This window comes from Hippoglossus stenolepis, chromosome 9 (assembly GCF_022539355.2).
Source record: "Hippoglossus stenolepis isolate QCI-W04-F060 chromosome 9, HSTE1.2, whole genome shotgun sequence".
In the NCBI taxonomy this organism is placed as follows: Eukaryota; Metazoa; Chordata; class Actinopteri; order Pleuronectiformes; family Pleuronectidae; genus Hippoglossus; species Hippoglossus stenolepis.
The window spans coordinates 26,919,110-26,939,217 of record NC_061491.1 but is presented as its reverse complement, the minus strand read 5'-3'; the positions used below and the strand labels follow the sequence as shown (position 1 = coordinate 26,939,217).

Below are 20,108 nucleotides of genomic sequence, written 5' to 3'. Positions count from 1 at the left end.
AGGAGATTCTCAGGAGCCTGTGTGGACATTAATGTATTTTTTAATTTTCAAACACTGAAGGAAATGTCCCATGTGTCTATATGTAAATAAACTGTAAAGCACAATCTTCAAAAATACACAATTTATACAATCCAGGCTGCGTGTTCCTTAATGTAAACCTTCAAAACTGGGTGAGGGAATTTTGTAAATATCACACATAGCTTATATATATTCTGTGTGAGTGTGTGTGTGTGTGTGTGTGTGTGTGTGTGTGTGTGTGTGTGTGTGTGTGTGTGTGTGTGTGTGTGTGTGTGTGTGTGTGTGTGTGTGTACAGTGTGAAATCTGTGGACGCGCTGTGGCCTTATAAAAACAGCTGTGTTTCTGTTTTTTCATAAAAAAAACACAATCTGATTTCTGCATCCAGGTTGGTTTCTGCTGACTTAAATAAAACGTCCATCATCGACGTCATTTCACTTTCTTTAGTCAAAACGTTGGCGTCATATTCACACACACACATGCTTAACGTGTGTGAATCTGTGACTTTAAATAAAGTTTTACAAACACAGACATGTGACCAAGCTGTTTAAAGCCCCATCGTGTGTTTAGAATCATGTTTGCTGAATATTTTTATCCCTTGAAGATGTTCAGATGTTTCCAGGTCTGTTAGCTTTTAAAAGAGTAACATTGGTCAAATGCATTAGTTTCTATAAGTTACCACACAAATGCTGCGTTTGTCGAGTTACATGATGTAAATGTTGACTTTTTTGAGCGTAAGTGAAAGTTACAGACCAACAGTTATGTAAATAGACGAATGAGTCCAAGTTTTGCTATTAAATTTCAGAAATATTGATTTTGTAACATATGGAGAATGAAACCAAGGGAGAGATAAATAAACTTTGAATATTTTGCTTTGTTTCTGTGTTTTTTGTTTTGTGCCGTGTTCCTGCCAAACTTTCCCGTTTGAGGCGTTTTGCACACGAGACACGTTTTGTCCCGTTCTGATATCAAGTTTATTTATTCAATATGTTTGACGTTGCTCAGTTATTTTTTGTCTTTGAAAGGATGTTATGTCGAAATAGAAGAAACTATGCTCTTGTGTCCAGATGTAGCAGCAGCTCTTAAAACTGTCGTACATCCTGAACACGTCCTGGATCAGCTGCAGTGTCGTTTCAGCTCCTGTAGCCACGCTGGGATTTTTATTAATCTTTATAATTTATTTGCTAAATCATCACACATTCAATGACATTAGAATTATTTGCTATTCCCGTGAAACACACAAAATACAGTGTTTACTATTGCATACTTTTATTCATTTCTTTGAATGCTTTGTAAGGAGGGTCGGAGCTCGGGGGCTTTAAACAGTTCACCACACCTTCACATCAGCAGCGACTAACGTCCATCACAGATATAAAGAGCATCAACATGTCAGGGCTCCAGTCTCCGTTTCCCAGACCACACCTCCACATGATATGCAACATACAGAAAATAAATAGATGCATGTTAAAGGTCATTTCCATATACAAATATATTTTATGAAGCTTATTGTACAAGCATTTTTTTTAAACCTACAGTAAAACATTTACAAGTTAGGGTTGAACAGGGGAATAGAAAAACCTCTCGCGAACTGCTGGTGTACTTGAAGTGTGTACGTGCGCGTGTTTGAAACCTGCACTACGAACTTTAGACCTGGGTTCAGGCCCCCGACACAACTGGTCATGACTGTCGCGACCACAGGGGGGCGCCACTTTCAACAGCCATGCATTGCTAAAAACCTGCGTTGGCACAAAGGTGTAGGAAGCACAAAAAAAGTGTCAGTACAAAATATATATAAAGTTAAACAATCTGCCCTCAGCTATCGACACAAAATAAATGTCTCTGAAAATACCAAAATAGTGAATTATTTGAAATACATTTTAGAATAAATTCCACCGACGACCATCGAGAATAAGATCTAAGCCGTAGACGACGTGTTCTGTACCGTGAAAAAAACAACCTCAGCTGCCTCCTGTGACTTCTGCAAACTGAGCTCAGTTCCCCCTCTCTGCTGGGACGGTGGATCCCAGCAGAGATCCACTGGTTCTCAAGGCACTTCCACCTCAGAGGTACAATAGAGCGTCATCAGCGTAGAGAGCTATATACAAAGACAATGTACAAGTGTATAGAAAACATGATGCTGCTATATTTTTTTACTTTTAATTAGCTCTGAATAAATATTTGGTTCCTTGAACTCTGACGCCTGTTGTTCCAAGTTGATGCAACCCCCTGTAAAATGTATGTAAAATCCACATAATACAATAACAGTAAAGGCTCATGTGACCCAACTCTCACTGATCATTCATTATATCACATGTCATGTTTGTTGCATTTGGTTTTTTACTTATGAGACATTTTGGGAGAATGTGGTGGAGCTTTTTTAACCTTTTAAAAACAATCCAGGCACTTTTAAATGTAAATAGTTTAAAACCAAACTGATTCCAGACCAGCGCTGAATATTGCCGTGATGCTGAGGTTTCTAGAGACCAGATTAGACATGAACACGTTTCCAGAGGCATTCTGGGAGTTTACGATAGCTTTTTCTTAATAAACGCCATTCGATGCTGTAAAGACGACACATAGTTTTAAACATTATCTTAACGATGCCCCAAAAAAAGAAGAATAAAAGAAGTCGGGCTCGTTGGTTGAATCCTCGACGTTTGCTAAGTCTCGTGACTTATTTGATTTTCTTTCCGAACGAATCACCCCCGACACGTTTGACTCCACACACGTGTCATCGAGTCGGTTCTACACTTATTCAATCTACCAGTTCCTCCTTCTGATATGTTTCATCCCTTTATCTTTCAAAACTAACTCTAGTAAAGCTTGAACATTTTCTCGGGCAAAGCAATGGAATTATGGGTCTCCTCAAAAAGAAAAAGTGTTAATGAAGAACCACAGATGAAATGTAGCTTCGTCCTTCCAGTAGAAGAAACTCTGAAGATGAGGGAGCCGTGATCTGAACGCGTGTGAGGCTTCCTACCGGCCGCGTCACAACTCTGGCTTTGGAATCTAATATATCTCTCTATAGCAGCCAAGCCAATAATTACACGATAACGTCTCATATAGTGAATAACACAGTGATAGTACAGACATAAATACAGACACATAGTAACGAAAACCATGCAAGTGCGAGCAGAGGGGACCTTGTGGTAATGAGCAAAGTCGAGCTGTGAAGAAGAGGAAGACGAGGGTGACCCTCCCCTCCGCCCTCCACGAGTATCAGGTCCTTCCTCCTCTGTCCGTGGGTCTGTGCCTCGTTCTGTGTTTTCATGTCTTGAGAGTGAGTCTGTGGTTCAAGCGGCTCTCGATAGAGACGACAGGATGAACAGTGGCGAGGTGGGAGCGTGGAGACTTGACTTTTTTCCCGTTTCCAGTTTGTCTTCCTCGAGGATGAAGTCGCGCGGTCCGTCCCTTCCCCGTGAACGCAGCCGTCTCCTCTTCGCCTGGGACAACAGGCAGTGCTCTCCTCCAGTGCAAAAGGGAAGTCGTGTTCAGTGGGCGCCGGTGAGGGAGTGGGACTGAAGAGACGGGAGGAGAGAGTTTCGCTTGGCTGCATGTGTTGATGTTTGTTTCTTTTTCTGTGTGACATAAGTTTGACGTGAACAAGCTTCGAAGGAACGAGACATTGAAAAAAACAAATAAACTATCTACAGGCGCAGGAGTCCACAGTCATGTTGGGGTAGACCTTCAGCACCACGTTCTTGTCCTCGTCGAAGAACAGGATGCTGAGGGAGGACATCTTCTCCGGGACGCAGCACGGCTCAGGGATGCCCGGGACGACGCCCACCGCCCGCACTATGCTCTGGATGGTGGCGTGGTTCGACGGCTTCAGAGCCTGAAGACACAACAGGGATCAAACATCAATAATCAGGGATACCAGGGCTGATTGACCACATCTGGATCAGCAGCTACTTTGATCACAGAGGTTATGTTTCTATCTGTATTTGTTTGTTGGCAGGATGATGTAAAAACTACCAGATGGGATGTGGGTCAGGAAAGAAACCAGCACATTGTGCTGCAGGTCAAGTTCAGGGGGCGGATCTAGTTATTTATTTTCACTTTCTTTAATATTGCAAGATTTTTATGGACGTTTAGAAAAGTTGCAAAAAGTTGCAAAGTTACAGAAAGAGAAAAACAATCCTGGTTCCGTCCCCTTAATCGAATCAGCTCCGAAAGTGACTGAGTTCTTCCTTCGCTCATTTCCGACCCTTCCACCAATTTCCAACAAAATCTGCTCTGTATTTTTTGCATAATCCTGATAAATAGAAACAGAAAAAACAGGCAGCAATGAAAATATAATGTTAGCGGTAATAAGCAGCTACAATAATGTTGGTTTGTAAAATCCCCCTGATGGAGCCAATCACTTGTTTCCCTGTGATACTGATCAGTAGTTCACTCTAATTCCTGATCATTTTGCACAAGTGTGTAATTATTGTTCATTAAAGTGAAGGTTTAAAACGTCTTATTTCCAGAGTTCTGTCCATCGCTCCTCCCGCTATCACTCGAGTTCATCGGCCCGATCCCAGAGAGCAGCGTTATTTGGAAGAGAGAAAGAAACCGAGCAGTGTAATTATCATCTGTCATAGTTTATAGTTCCTGGTTCTGGTTTGAAGGACTTTGTTGTTGTGCACGCACACATTTAGTTCTCTTGTAAAACGAGGGAGATGCTTCTGGTCGGAGTGTCTGACCTTGTGTGACTTTGCTGCAGCGATGGGTAATTACTGCTGCGAGTACGTTTTTATTACAACCGATAAAAACGATGGTTGAATTTTCCATCTGCGTTTTTACAACATCTCACAGCTCTCACACTTCATTTGTGTATCAGATCCGGTGACGCACACACGTTTAGACTGGATATCGTCCGGTGAGTCCCACGTGCGGCTGCAGGCAGATCTGCCGCTCGCGGTTCCCACGCGTGTTCGTCACCTCGTCAGCGGCGTCGTGACGAGACTCCTCCCACGCGACACAATAACCTGTCGGCAGAGCGGCTTCTAACAGCAGCTGTTCGGCAGCATCTGAGGCTCGGAGCTGACAAAGGAGCAGGAACATCACAGGATCTCGGACTGACTGAGCGGCAAACCCTTCAGGAGGAGGGTGGGGTGGGGGGATTCGCCTCGGGCCCCGGGCTCCACTTCTGGGACTAATTACATCCAGCTACAAAGGGCCGGTGACTCCGAGGTAATGAATTAAGTGGATGGAAACCCAAGCATTCCGGCCATGTTTAAAATACCTGTGATGTTATCTTGTCAGCGGGGGGGCCGCGAGCCGCCAGAGGAGCTGAGGTTCCACGTCGGCCCGGTTCCTTCGTTTCTCTCACTTCTTCACACGAGTTCTGTGAAACGTGTCGGAGTGTGCGTTGCGTTGTCCGATCGGAGGAGAACGTTTTAATAAAAGCATGAACTGCTCGAGGTTTCTCCTTCAAGGTCGCTGCTGGTTTCCCCCTCGAGTGCGGTGATAAACTTTTATAGATTCTTGATGTTGAGGTCGGCCACCTGCTCCTCAGGAAGTTGTATATCTGAACACGACTGTTTTTCAGGTTTTTGGTACAAACCCACTCAGATTACATCACCTGGGGTTTCGACCAGTTTAAGTGCATGTTTAGCGCGGTATGTCTTGGACTAATATTATTTTTTTATTAAATTTAACTCGGGTGCATATCTCCGAAGATCTTAATTCCTCAGATGCGCTGCAGAAGAAGAAAGCACGAAGAAGAACGTGCAGTTCCACCACTGGGTCCAGTTTACCTTGGCAGCGGAGGCTGGGAGCAGATGGCAAACATTTCTGTCAGTTTCTTTGACATTATCATTTATAATCTGAAGCAGGCGTCCCCGACTTCTGATGTAAACGTTTTCCAAATCAACATAATACAGAACAGTAAGAGCAACAGTAAACAAGGGACCGATAGATGCACCGAGGGCTCAGCGTGGACGGTTCTGTTTTACATCATGAGCAGCCGACCGCACGAAACGAGAAACGACAAAATACAATCAGGAGTTTTAGTCGAAATGCTCTTGATCTACAATTTATAATCTTTTGGCTTTGAAGAGACGAAACCAAAGATCAACCAAAAAGTGATTTAGAGGCCAGACGAAGTAAAATGATCCAGAAATTACCAGAAAAACCTAAACTGGACTAACATCAGATGAAATAATCATAATGTTGTGTATCTAAGATTTGTCTCTAAACCTCTAGTGGCATCGATCGTCTCTGCAGTTGTGATTCTCACCTTGGGCATGGGGAACTGGCAGGACCCTGAGCAGTAGTAGGCGTCAAACGACTTTGGCGATATTATCCATTCGCTCCACCCGATGTCAGCGAAGTCCACCTTCAGGTACCTGCGTGCGCAGTTCCTGGGCTCGATCCACTGCTTCTTCCGCGCCTTCTTGATGGTCTGCTCGTCGAACTGCAGCAGGGGCATCTTGTGCCGCTGATTCTTGCGCGTCTTTTTGCGTGGCCGGCGGGCCTGCTTGTTCTCGAAAGGTTCGTACGGACTAGTCTCGTCCCAGCCGGTCGTCTCGTACGGATACTCGGGACCGGGGAGCTCGTTGTTTTGCAGCGGCAGCAGAACGTTCACCGAGCGCTTGTGTCGGAGCTGTTCGGCTTGCTCGGTGTGGTTTCGCTCACGTAGGCCCAGCTTATGGGGCCCCTGTGAGACGGGGCCCTCCCCCCCCACTGAGTGGTGTCTCTGCAGGGTGGCGACCACACTCTCGGGTTCTGAAATGGCCGAGTCGTTGGCGTAGACCAGGATGTAGGGCGAGCGGTCTGACAGCAGCTTCTTCCACGGCTGGGGCCCCTGTGAGGCCACGTCGATGCCGATGAGCAGCTCGTCGTGATGCTTGGCCTGGTTCACCACACGAGTGATGTCCTTCCACTGCCAGGATATGAAGTCCCTGTAGAGGGTGGACACGTTGATTCGAAACTGTCCGAGCGTCCTCATGTTGTTGTCCACGGAGGCGAAGCTCCAGACGACCATGTGGACGTGGCTGTGTCTGCGGGGCCCGTGGCGGCCGCAGCTCTTGGTCCTGGAGCAGCCGTGGGTGCCGTTCTGAAGGTCTCCGATGTAATAGTGAAGAGTGGCCGACAGAACGTCTTCGGACTTGGTGAGGGAGGTGAGGTTGAAAATCTGCAGCTGCTTCTTGTTTATGGTCCCTGTGCGTTTAGTGAAGACAAGAAACAAACCATTACTTCTCCTGTATTCATCATAATGTGTACATTTGAAAACTAAAAGTATCAGTTCACACAAAATATGTAGCATATATCTAAAAAACGTTTTTATTAACTCCAGTTATGAGATATGTGAGTCTGAGATTTTTGCCATGGAAGAGGAAAGTGTTTTTTGTTTTATTTGTGAAATTAAGAAATCAAAAATTTGGTTTAAAGGCAATCCACACATTTATCAGCTTAATCTTTTATAACATATATATTTAGACTTCAAAAGACTTCAAAAACAGTAAAAATGTGGAACATCCGAAGTAACTGGGACGATATTTAAATATAGAAAGAAAAATTGTTGAAGAAATTAGAAATTCATATTCATTGTAATATAAAGAAATCTCAAAACCTGACCAAATAAAACCAAAGCTATTATGGAGCTTATTTCCCGAGGGATAAAAGTAAAACACATCCATGAATGTTTGTAATTTGGCTGAACTGACTCTTTAAGTGCTGTGCTATACATCCACCAGTCGATAGGAGGCAGTATAATCCACTAATCTTTGACCCCACGAGTGGAATCCGGTCGTTTTGAACAGAGTCCGCGTCCAAGTGATAATGACACAGCGCAGCTTCTCGGTAATTCACAGTTTTTCTATGAGTTCCTGCAGAAACCTCGTGTGAACGCGCGTCGGACGCAGCAGCTCGGCGCAGTGAGACCGAGCAGCGGCCAGATGTGGCTCCAGGGACGAATCCGTCTAGACGACGTGACAGTGAAATCTCAAAGGCGTGAAAACAATTGTGTCCGCAAACGATGTTGTGTTACACGCAGAGATGTGATGAGGAATCTGTGTTTGTGTCGCAGGGAGGAGGCTGAACAGGTTGATCACATTTCCACGACTGGATCAACAGGTGGATTTCAGTTTCAGCTGCGCGTAATGGCACGTACATGGCACCACTTTCTGTTTTTCTTACATTTTAAACCTAAATCAGGATTTTAAACATGTTCTTAATCAAATGCATCGATCTTTTTAAAACTTTGGCTGAATTACGCACACGCTCCACGAAGAAACTAAACTCGGTGCACTTGAAATATGCGTAAAATCCACTCTGACCAAGGCAGAAAGAGACGTCAGCAGATCCACTTATAACTTCCAATACTAATTCATTACGAAATTAATGCATTCTAGATTTCCAGACTGGCAGAATTCCATTGTTGTAATCATGCGTAAAAGTTTGGATACGTACCCCAGTGCGCTTTGAAGCTGCGGACAGTGTTTCCGTCCTTGAAGGGAAATCCAGCCCGGTTGTACTTCGCGTAAAGCATCTGCATGTGTTCCGTCATTGTATCCTGTAAAAGCAGCTCCTGCTCCTCCTGTGCCTGATGCTTGTTATCCTCCGAATGCGTAAAATCCACCTTTCGCCTCTCTGGGACAGTGTCAGTCTTCAGCATCGCGCAGTATCCAACGCACAGATAACTCCATCCGTAAAGCAGCACGACCACAAACCGAGAGTACAGAGCCATGCTCGAGCCAAAGCGAAGACAACGACGGGGGGGAAACGACAGTTGTGGAAGAGCGAGAGCGTTTCCAGAAGTGGTGCCTATCTCCAAAAAGACCATCACCTGAGGAGCGGTCCTCCGTGAGAGCGTGGTACCATCACCTCTGACACCGGGCCCAGCGAGGAGGGGATGGAGCCGCGCGGGGGAGAGAGTGGCAGCGCTATCCAAGCTGCAGTAGATAAAGTTGCAGATGTGAACGCGCAGTGGAAGATAAAAAGTCCCGCAGAGCAGATGTGGGAGAAGTGAGCTGCAGGAACAGCGACGCTCTTGGTTTTGTAGACGAGCTCTGCTCTGAGTTCGGGACCAGCAGTCAACCGTGCCCCCGTCTCAGCTTTCATTGAAGGTAAAGCATGTTGTGCTTGGTATTATAGGGCTTGTGGGACCAGCTGGGTATTCCTCTCCCCCCCCCTCCTCCACCCCTCTCTGTCACACGCACACACACGCACGCACGCAGGGAGAGGGAGGGAGAGAGGGAGAGAGAGAGAGAGAGAGGAGAGTTTCCTGTTCGAGATACTTTTACGCACATTCAGCCTGAGGACAAATCATCTTATCACGACCTGGACGAGGCTGTTTTCCACTTAACTCTCGACCTGATTCTAACTTTTCATTAAAGGGACATTCCGCCGTTTCACTGAGGTGACTCCAGCCGCTGAGCTCCAGCCCCCCCCCGCGCGTAATGTCCGCTCCGCAGCGCTGTGCGTCTGGGCCGCGCGGCTGAATGAGGCGGCTTATTGTCGGCATTAAAGGCTCTCTCCTCTATTTAGTTCTGTTCAATGGAGTTAAGCACACGCATCCTGTACCATCGCGGTCCGATCCGGATGCTGTACTGTCTCCCCGCCGCCACCAGCAGCCCCCCCACCCCGAAAACAGCCCATACAGGCGGGGTTTAAACACCCCACCCGGCCGACGTCCCCCCCCGCCACCGGGCTTCTCTTTCAGGGGCGCTCGGGAGGAAATGATTAGGACGTTTCCTCGCCCTTGGACATCTGATGGCAATAATATTAGCAATCCATGTCCGTCGAAGCAGTCAACACGTGAACGGATTTAACCCCTTCAACTGGGGGTGGGGGGCAGGAGAACCATCAGAAGTGACGTCAGCTGGAAGCATAACAATCTGCTGAATAATCAATCAATCAATCAGTCAGTCAGTCAGTCAGTGAACTCTTCTTTCCACCTGTTGCCCATAAACCAGAAATATGAGATAAACTTGAGTTGTTCATGTTTTTCATGAATTAAAGAAAGTTCATCTTTTCAAATGTCTGTATGAGTTTGAACACGAGGCCTCGACATTTTGAAGATGTGAGAGAGCGTCACTCATTAAACACTACGATGAGACGGTCATATCAATAATCAGATTGCACATATCACCTACAGATTGTGAATATGCCGAATCTGTGAGCTAGATTTTGGGGCTGGAAGATTCTTATTAATACGGAGTAACGGTGAATTTGAAATGATTCTTACATATTAATTTACATCAGGTTTTACATCTCACACTCCGGCAAATAAACCAACAAACTGAGGTGATACTGTGTTTTAAAATTTGCTACAAAAACAAAATTACACCTTTTTCCACATCACGTTTGGTTTGATGCAGAACGAGACTTTTGTGTTAAAACCTGAATAAATACAGATTCTACTGTCGAGGGCCCAGTTGAGTCTGGATCCACCGCTCGACCTCACGTTGTGTGTATTAGCAGCGAGTCCGGCCTCAAACTAATAAAAGCCACGCTCCGGTTTGAACACTGACAGCTTGAGAGTGCAGTAAAAGAAATGAAGAGGGATGAAGACCATTCAAATGAGCTTTTATTGTGAAATCACGACAGTTTACAGACGCGTGATCTGTCCCCGGTGAGGTTTGCTCTTCCAGAGGTGAGGCACATAAACAAAGTGGCCTGTGAAGTTCATTTCGAACGGTCGGTGGTGTTTGGAAAGAGCAGAGATCGCTGTCACCAGGACACACGGGAAAGAGCTGAGGCCTCTCAACTTGAAACAGGCGTGGACGAGGTGGAGATGATCAATTGCCACCCGGCCAGTTTGGGTCCTTATTTCGGACACACACACAAAAAAAAAACAAAGCAGGGCAGATAGTGAGATAATCGGGCGGCCGGGTCGTTGGTCCTCGCCTTGAGGAAATGAGATTCCCAACATAATCCTTCCCCTCAGATTTGAATGTGCCTCTAATCCTGGTTGGTCCAGTTGGTTTCGTTGGAACAATGGTGAAGACGAACCAGTTTGTTTTTGATTCCATTTGATCACAAAGGCCGCAACATACATTTAAAACATATACATTTCAAGACGTACAAACATCGAGTCAATTTTGAAAGTCCTCAACTTTTCACCCCGACAGTCATGTTTATTTTGTTTACTTCAAAAAGGTTCTTCATCTTCTTCACCCTCATCATCATCATCATCATCATCCCCCCAAATACAGAGCTCATATCTTCTTTACAAAACAAAAAACAAAAAGCAGAAACCCACTAACTAAGAAAAGCCCAAACCAGACCCCCGGTCCCTCAAAGTCTCTCAGACCCAGAACCCGGATCCCCCACATATTGTTCCAATGAGGTTTCGGGTCCATGCAGTGAAAGCACACAAACAGATGCAGCCCGTGGACCGAGGCTCTGGTGTCTGTGTGGCTCAGAGACAAATCCACTCGTTTGTTTAAACCCTGTAACTCTCAGGATTAAAGTTCAGCAGAAAGAGGCACGAGGAGGAAGAGGGCAAATTCATATTGGCTGCCTCGACTTCAGTTTGAAGGAATAGCTCCTGTTGGAGGATTGAGTTTCCGGTGACATTTGGAGCACAAGCTTCTTCCTGAGACTTGTTCTCAGACTAAAGTTTAAAGGGAGAAGCTCATCAGTTTGCTCTTTTATTCAGGGTTTGGTGAAAAATAAATATCAACACCACTCTTTGTGCCTTTTGTTAATATTAAGATTCAAATAGGAGGCAGTTAGTTCAGTGGAAGAAGCGTTAAACAGCCAAGTAGATGAATTAAATGAAAAAGTGTTAATTTGTGAATCTCAGGTAGATCTGGTTACTTCTGGAAAGGTGAGATGATTCAGCTTGTTTTCAAGATGCAGATTTTTCACACTGCACATGTCAGGGAAAAGATGCATAACCACGCGTGTCAGGGTAACACGTAAATCGGGATATGACCCAAAAACCAGACTCCATCACGTTCAGGTCGGATCTTGGTTAGTTTCCTCTTGGGCAGGAACATGTGAATTCTCAGAAAGCAAACGAGCATATCTCCCTAAATAAAACTTTAATTTTAAAGATAGAAAGAGATTTTGTTTGATGCATCGAGAAATCCAACACTTTTCATTTAACCGTGTATCACTGATTAAAAAGCTGATGTGTGTCGCAGCCTGAGTGGAACCTGAGAGCAGGAGTAAAAGAATATTTCCACTTCTTCCCCATGAAGTGTAAACTGTATTTGAACTTTACATAAATGTCCCCACACATCAGGGACACGTGCAGGATGTCTCTTTGTGACTTAATGGAAAAGTTTATTTTTAAATTCTTTTATAAACAGATAACAAGAGTCCTGTAATTTGTTTGACGGATCATTTTATTCGTGGTGGAACAGATGTTTCAGAAGAATCAAATCAAATACAGAAATAAAAGTGAATCAGCGGCTCAAACTCTTCCTCAATCATTTCCGAAGAAGCCGTGGTCTTCCTCTGAAAACTGTCACAGTGAATGACTGATATGCAAATGACGGAGCGCTTTGATGTCCTGTAACGTGTGCCCTGCATCTGGGAACATGCGGAATGCTTTAAGCCCATTACCCATTCTTCCAGTCCAATTGGAGCTACCGCAGCCTGGGGGAGGACATAAAAGCAACCCCCCATCATCTTTCAAAGCTCTTACGCCTCTAATTTGTTTAGACAAACAGCCCAAAACATGCCAGGCCCAACCGTGGAAGGAGCCCGGGGTCCCTGAGCAGGTTCCTGGCCCCCGACTCAGACTCCGGCTCAGGGACGGCCGAACAAACTGAGCCGAACCTGGTCCGCACTAATATCGTCTGAGTGAAATACAAACAAAATTGATTTGATTGGTTTATTTTGGAGCCGAATTAGATCACACTGAGGTAAAATCTCCAGTTATTTGCCAGGGAAACATTGAAGTTGTCACACGAGTCCGCCCACTTCTTCCTCTGGGAATCCTCCGTTTCAAGTCACTTTTTTACTGCAGCACCTCCACCCAGATGGCACGCATGATATGAGAGGAACAGTTTGTAAATGATGGTGCAACTACAGCAACTCAGTCAAATTAGAGGCTTCCAGCGCTCTCCGATACGAGCCATATGTACGGACGTGTCGGCAGCGGCCTCTGAAGCTCAGACCGTTCTGATGTTGTGGTCGTAGATGACGACATGGCCGTGGAGGTCCGACTGGAGGAATGTCCTGCTGGAGTCCTCACCAGGTCCAGACTGGAAACCAGCACAGAGGCAGAGGCAGTTAGTGTCAGTTGTAAATCAGTTGTTTGGACGTGTTTATCCACCAGTGTGGCTGCATGCGTGCATTTTAATCACAGCTCTAACTTCAGGACTGATCCTGTCACAACTGAGCAGGACAGTAAAGTCCTTTCTCTTATTTAGCTTATGAAACCTTCGCATTTCCTGTAAAATCAGCTTCATTTTCAGTCGGAACACACATGTGAGGTTTGTTAAAGCAGCATTAAGTAGATTTAGACGATGACAGGGCAGGGGGGCGCTAAATGGATTTCACTCTAACCTACAGTTCGTTACGAAGGGTTTTTCATACGCTGCGACACTTGAACAAACGTCATCGGGATAAGAACTATTTAAAGTGACAGAAAACGTATTTAACGTGCACTTTGACCTTTCTGCGAACATGGAGGAGGCCTATACAGAAGCCAGCCACCAGGGGGCGATCAGGGCACTGGCTTCACTTTAAGGAGCCATCATATCACATCTATATTTACAGTCTGTGGTCGGAACTGTGACACTTCTTCCTTAACGCAGAACAATTTAACGTTAATATAAAACGATCTCTCGAAGCAGGCTGAGATAGAGAGAACCACAGATTTCTGACACGTCCATTTATAGCAGGGATATTAAAGGGGGGGAAGCCAGATGCAGCTCAACTTGACAGTGTTAATTTTTGCAAAGATGTTTAGTGTAACTTTGAATGTCCAAACTGACACTGCCCCACCGCCGAGATGAGAAGCCCCGAACCAGCTGGCAGCGCTTATTTAGGCCCTAAGTGTGTCAGAAGCTGGGAGTGGGCGTGGATCCATAGGCAGCCACTACACTCAATTTACACTTTTACCTCAAACGCACTTGTGGGTGTCCTAATAAGTGAGGCCGTCTTCCTCCGCGAGTTCAAACGAGCGTCAGTAAAAATAGACCAATAAAAAGAGTCAGAAGGAAATGGGAATGGCCGGGTGAACTAAATGATAAGAGGAAACCAAAACCAGCGTGATCTAAGTGGCCCTCTCTCTCTCTCTCTTCTTCAAACGGCCCTTTCTGCTTTTGCTTAGATTAAATCGAGCCATTGTCATAAATAAAATATGACAACCCCCCCCCCCCACCACTGTTGAAGCGGTCACGGTATGACAGAGGCAGCAAAACAAACAAAACCACCCAAAAGTGAGTTGATGGGAGCCTTGATTTTGGAAGCTTCCTCTGCGGAGCCGCGGCCACATGAGCAGCAGCGAGTGAGCTCACGGTGGGTTAAACGCCGGATGGTTCCGCGCTGCTCGACGCCGAGCCAACGTGGGCTGAGCCGAGCCGAGCTGGGTTCTGGGGCGGTTTGCTGTGTCTGGCTTCCGATGCCTCCTCTTGTGTTTTTAATAGACAGCCTGGTCAGGGGCGGTGCTCGACCGCAGCTAGAACACTGTGCTGCCATTTTGGCGATTGGCCTCAAAAACGCAGTCCCCACAGCTCCGTCGGCAATTTCAAAATAGTTTCGGCCCCAACAACTACCTCCCCTACCCCCAGCGAAGAGGGAAACTGGAGAGGAAAAAAAAACAGTCTGTCAGCCGTCATTCTTCCAGGGCCCCTGTCAGACGCAGAGCGCGGAGGAAGCACCTGTCTCGACCCCTTGATCCTCCGTTCTTTGTGCAGGTGGAAAGCAAATATCTTTCCCTCCCACTGGTTTTCTGTCTCTCTCGGCTTCTCCCTGCAACTGTTTCCCCTTGCAGAGTAAGACTCTGATATCTGGGGTCAATTAAGGCTCTAAAAAAGTAGGTAATTATTGAAGTTGGCAGAGAGAAAAATAACAATTTTAAGTGTTTCAGCGTTTATTCTAGTCGACGGCGAGGGAGAAGCTGGGGGCACGGAAAGCAACAGAAGGTCTCAGGCCTTATCAAACAAACAGGAAGTTGTGGGCACGCGGCAGGTTAGTCACCTGAGTTCAAAATAAAGTTCAAAGTTATTCCTGGAGGATTTGAAAAGAGGGTTTTTTCCTCTTTCTGCTTCCCCGGGACAGTTTTACTGCTGTGGAACAGGTGAACTGAGTAATTAGCAGGGACCATGTGTCGCCCCCACCCCCAGGGCCAAAAAAACAACAAGAAGAGCAACAACAACAACAAACCTACCGAGGGGTCCACGTTCAGGATCTTTTTGTCCCTCTTGTTCTTGAAGAGGAGGCCGTTGGGGTCTTCATACAGCGCCTCGAAGTTGGGGCTGGAGTTGGACACGGACACCTGTGTCTTCCAGTTGTAGAAGCTGTGGAAAAGACAGATAACGGTAAAAGACAGATAACGGTTATCATGAGGGGACTCAGGTGGAGACATTGTTGGAGCTTTCAAAGAGCGAAGGGGTCAGACACCTCCTTCAGGGACCAGAGTTGTTTGTGAGGGAAATACTTGGAAAGATTAAACTCAGCCATTTTGATTCAGACATGTGTGATGCATTGGCTGCGGTTCCCAGACCGTTTGGTTTATTTTTGCTGTCGTGGGCCCCCCCCCGCAGACATTGCTTCAGAGAGACACATGTGAAACCCTCGTGTTTCAATGAAAGGAAGCAACCCATAGAATTCAGCCGTGGTGGGGGAGTGCTGCGGGTGTGGTTGTACTGTTTTGTTGTCGAATAAAAAAAGTGTTGAAAATAAGTCGGCTTCACATGAGCTTCTATGTGAACCAGGAAAACCAACGTATATTGCACCTTACTGTCTGCTCCTCTGGCCCTTTGTGGTGCACGCATGGACTTTATATAAAGATGGACAACGTAACAGCTCTCCAATAAAGACGCCTCGAGATTGCACCCCCCGGTGGCTGGCCGCAGTGTAAACCTCACCTCCTACATGTTGGCAGACGGGACATCGACCGAAATAAAAAAGTCAGAATACATGCCAAATGAATTTAACAGACTTTATGTCAAGTTTGGTTTAATTTGTCATTTCACGATTGACGGCTGAGACTGACGTGCCATTGGTCAAGCGGGTGCATCGGCGGCACATCGATACCGCAGCTCATTTAGAGTCTATGGATCCATATCGTGTCTTCAGAGCTGTTTAGGATTCACTGGGTAAATATGGTCATAAATCCGCATGATGGACGCAGGGGGAATTGTTTTGTTTTCTCTTGGCCAGTCGCACAATCGCAATATAACAAAAAGAAAGATCGATACAACCATCCATCGTCTTCCAGTATCTGGAGCTTGGGTCACGAAGGTAACCGGCCTTGTAGGATATCCCATACGTCCCCCCCCCAGCCACGTTTTCCAGCTCGTCCTGGAGGATCCCGAGGAGTTCCCAGGTCAGATAGGATATGTAACCCCCCCCTCTCCTTCCTGTTGCGGGTGGCTGGTGAACCTCCACTGGAAGGCGCCCATGAGGCATCCCGGCTAAATGCTCTAACAACCACAACTGTCTCTTCTTGATGTGAAGGAGCCGCAATTCCACTCTGAACTCGGATGTGTGAATTCCTCTCTGAGGCTGAGCCCAGACACCTAAAGGCAAACACTAATTGTCACAGATTTTTAAAGACGAATGCAGATCCCCGGTCGTAAACAGAAAAGTGACTTCATAAGGTTATGTTTTAACCTTTGTTTGGGATTAAAAATAGGAGTTAATGACATTTGATCTGCACATAGAATGATACAAGCTACAACGAACATGATGTCCCTTATTTAAATAATAAGGATAAAGAATATACACTTTAAAAAACGTGGAAATACCTGGTGCTGCAGGACATGTGGTTTTCTGTTTTTTTTTTTTTTAGAACAACCCCACATAGCATGAGGCTTTAAATCAACACACGAGCTCCACACTGAGGTCATGACTTTTGCGTGTTTGCGCGGAGGAAGGAAAACTTCACGGACTGCAGAGCGTTACGCGGCCGTCGTTATCGCATCAATATTCAACAGCAGGTTACAGGAGACCTTTGCTTTGCAGAGGAGAGAGGAGAAGCAACCCGCAGAGCGACGTGTCTTCAGCCAGAGACGGAGAAGGTACAAGTCTGTTTCTAATTTGATCTGGAGGGCGCCGTGTGTTGGAGTTCACCAAGCCGAGCATTAAAGCAAAGCTGTGGCTAATAAGCGACTGAAACCGAAGAAAGGCTTGAATTCCAAAATAAATGGCCGATTAATTTACAGCATCCGATTGGATTCCTGCTCTCCTATTAGGTTTTCTGTTATTTTTGATAAAGCGGAGAAACAGTGTCCGAGGTTTTGACCGAGTCAAAGAGAATCAAGACAATATTAATGCATTTAAAGTGCATCAATTTGACGGCGTGATTCGTCGACGTTTCACTTCACGGTCGGGTTTTGTAAATTGCTGCCAAGTCGCTGATCAAATGCAGAGAGGAAGCTGCGTGTGGAAAAAAAGAAAAAGATCCATATCAGTTTGACATTCCCGAGCCATAAAATTGGCAGATCTTCCCTTTGTGTTGATGTGAAATACAATGAGGCTGTTTGGGAATTGAAAACATCTCACGGTGTTGAATGGTGCATTGTTCCTACGCTCAGGTTGGATTCAGCCGAGACGACGAGCCAGGCTTGAAAAGAAGAAAAACCAAAAAGACACGATTCTCAAAAACGGGTTTAACTTTGTGCAGAAAATACAAAAATCTACACCAACGAGGCCGGATTCAGCTTCACCGCTCCGTCTGGTGGGAATTCATCCGGTTAATGTGAAACATTCTTCTTTGGTTTAGACAACTTGTTCATTTATTGTTCTAAACCCTGATTTATTTCTTCGAAGGCCCAACAACAAATGATCAACAACACAACTGTGGTAACGGAGTTGAACGCTGCTGTAGCAAGTTAGAAGTAATAAATAACCCCGTGTGTTTTAAAAAGCTTCACTGCCAAGACAGTACTGTCCATTTCCAGAGGTTCTCATCATTAGCTGCACACATCACTAGTACAAACTCCACATGTCGCACACTGAGGCACTGAAAGTTGCTGTCACGGGACCCGGTGATTCCCCAGCAGCCGTTTGCGGTCCAAGAAACAAAGTTGGACCTCGGGGAGAAGGCTCAGTGTAACTTTTGGAAGAGTGTCGGGGGTTTGAATGGACTGAAGCTGCAGCAGCAGGTTGTAAATATATGAGAGCGTAACACAACGGAGTGGTTCCGACGTTCTGCAGATAACGTGCCACTTGCTGTGCTGTTCTACTGGAGCCGACACGTGATGAACTAACGAGCCGCTCTGTGGAACACATCTAGAAAGTCACATTTACACTTTGAGACGTGTGCAGCCTTTGAAACTTTTGTCTGTTTGGTAGCGTCGAGGTGTTTGCTGCTCTTCCACTGGCTCATGAAACCTGTGAAAATGTATTTTTAACAGCAACATATTAACGAAGCCTCCTAGAAATAAACAAGCAAACAAATAGTGAAAGACAAATGAAAACGTCCTCATGTGGCTTTTCCAAAACTCAGAGAAACCTGCTGCAAAAACGTTAGAAATGCAAATAGATATTTTTTTGCAGAATGGTCAGGTTTTTAAATAGCTGTGAAAAGAGCCAGCTGTTCCAGCCAATAACAAGAGCTACTGATTTTACTGCTCGCTGCTTGGTTTTTCCTGGATTGGTCACCTGTCATATTCTCAAAGACAGCTATTCAGAGTAATGAGAAGGGATCTAGATCCATGTCGGCCTCTGGAGACCTGCACCAGGACTGAATATGCTGACACAGACCCAGGTTCAACTCCTGGGAGAAGTATTTATGGACCATATTTCAAGATAACAAACACGGACTCAAGTGCTGAACAGAGACATTAAAGATACTAAATGAAAATGTGATGAATGAGATTCGTATAAAATAAGAAATGAAGTGGTGTGAACTACGTAAAACACAAACAGGAAAGTTTGAAATGATACAACACTTTGCATTCAGACCTGAAAGACTTGATGGGTTATTTTATTTTATAAACTTCCTCCCGGGGCTTAGATTGAGACTTTCAGTGACAGTTAAAGTTATTTAAGTCTTGTGTCCACGACGTTAACTTGACATCGAACATGGACATGTCTCTAATGACCTGACTTACACTTGTCTGGACTGACTTTGTCTCAAATGACTTGAGACCTGACTTGGAAGGACGACTCTGACTTGTCTGGAATTACTTGATAATTCACTCGAGACTTTGACTTGAAACTGGATTCTGACTTATCTCAAATAAGTCGTAACCTGGTTTGAACTTTAGCTTTCTCTTGGGTCAGTTGTTTCATCTGCACCAGAGTTTGTTAGACAAACGTCACAGCGGCCAAAAATAACCAAAGACCCCCGACAACCACACCACTGCATCCAGCCGCTGAGAGATAAAGTTGGTGGTTGAGCTGTGGAGGCTTGACGACGTCCTGGGGTTTCAAATACACCGTTTTAGGATGTGCACACTCAGCAGTTGAAACTCAATGAAGCTCAGGTCTGGAAGAACCAGAGCTGTGGATGTACGAGGAAAAGATGAAAAGTTGACAAGGACGCACCACTTTTGCATAAATACGCTGTTACACACATTTTCTACCTATGAACTTCAGTGAGTTTTTAAGAATCCAACAATAACCAACAAAACACTGAACTACCAGCGAGGGGAAACACTGCTCATGGGAACAATCAGCTCTGAAGATGAGCTAACCCGACTGGTTTCTTTGGGCTCGACAACTGGTTCCAGATTCCTCTCGTACATTCCTCATTTCTCTCTTCTTATACTAACTCAAGCTAGGAGAGTAGATAACAAACGCTCACCCCTTCACGTCCCTAATCCTTAACACATTATAGTAAGGTCATGTTTTTTAAAACTAGCATAAAATAGAAAGAATTTGGGAACATGTGACATGAGTAATCTTCCTCTCCAGGGAACACATGCACTGGATTCCTCTGAATGGTACAAGTCTGGAGAAATACACCGATGCATTAAATTATACGGTTTGATAGGACGAGGAGTCGGGCACTTTTTCCCCCGACAGA

At 45.4% G+C, this 20,108-nt stretch overlaps 2 protein-coding genes across 2 annotated transcripts in view; both read right to left on the bottom strand.

Annotated features, from left to right (window-relative positions):
- Positions 1-1,270: 1,270 nt before the first annotated feature.
- bmp3 (bone morphogenetic protein 3) lies at positions 1,271-9,115 on the bottom strand. The gene is made up of 3 exons (XM_035166729.2): positions 8,417-9,115; positions 6,243-7,165; positions 1,271-3,851 (listed from the first exon to the last, which is right to left on the bottom strand). Exons 1-3 carry the CDS (start codon positions 8,787-8,789, stop codon positions 3,660-3,662), a joined length of 1,488 nt encoding a protein of 495 aa, XP_035022620.2. The 5' UTR covers positions 8,790-9,115; the 3' UTR covers positions 1,271-3,659.
- A 3,170-nt stretch (positions 9,116-12,285) lies between these two features.
- The window catches only part of cfap299 (cilia and flagella associated protein 299), a 65,579-nt gene continuing 57,756 nt past the window's right edge, over positions 12,286-20,108 (bottom strand). The window contains exons 5-6 of the mRNA XM_035166239.2: positions 15,300-15,429; positions 12,286-13,167 (exon numbers count right to left, since the gene is read on the bottom strand). Of these exons, the coding sequence (XP_035022130.2) occupies positions 13,075-13,167; positions 15,300-15,429 (223 nt within the window). The 3' untranslated portion in view covers positions 12,286-13,074. The remainder of the gene's footprint in view (positions 13,168-15,299; positions 15,430-20,108) is intronic.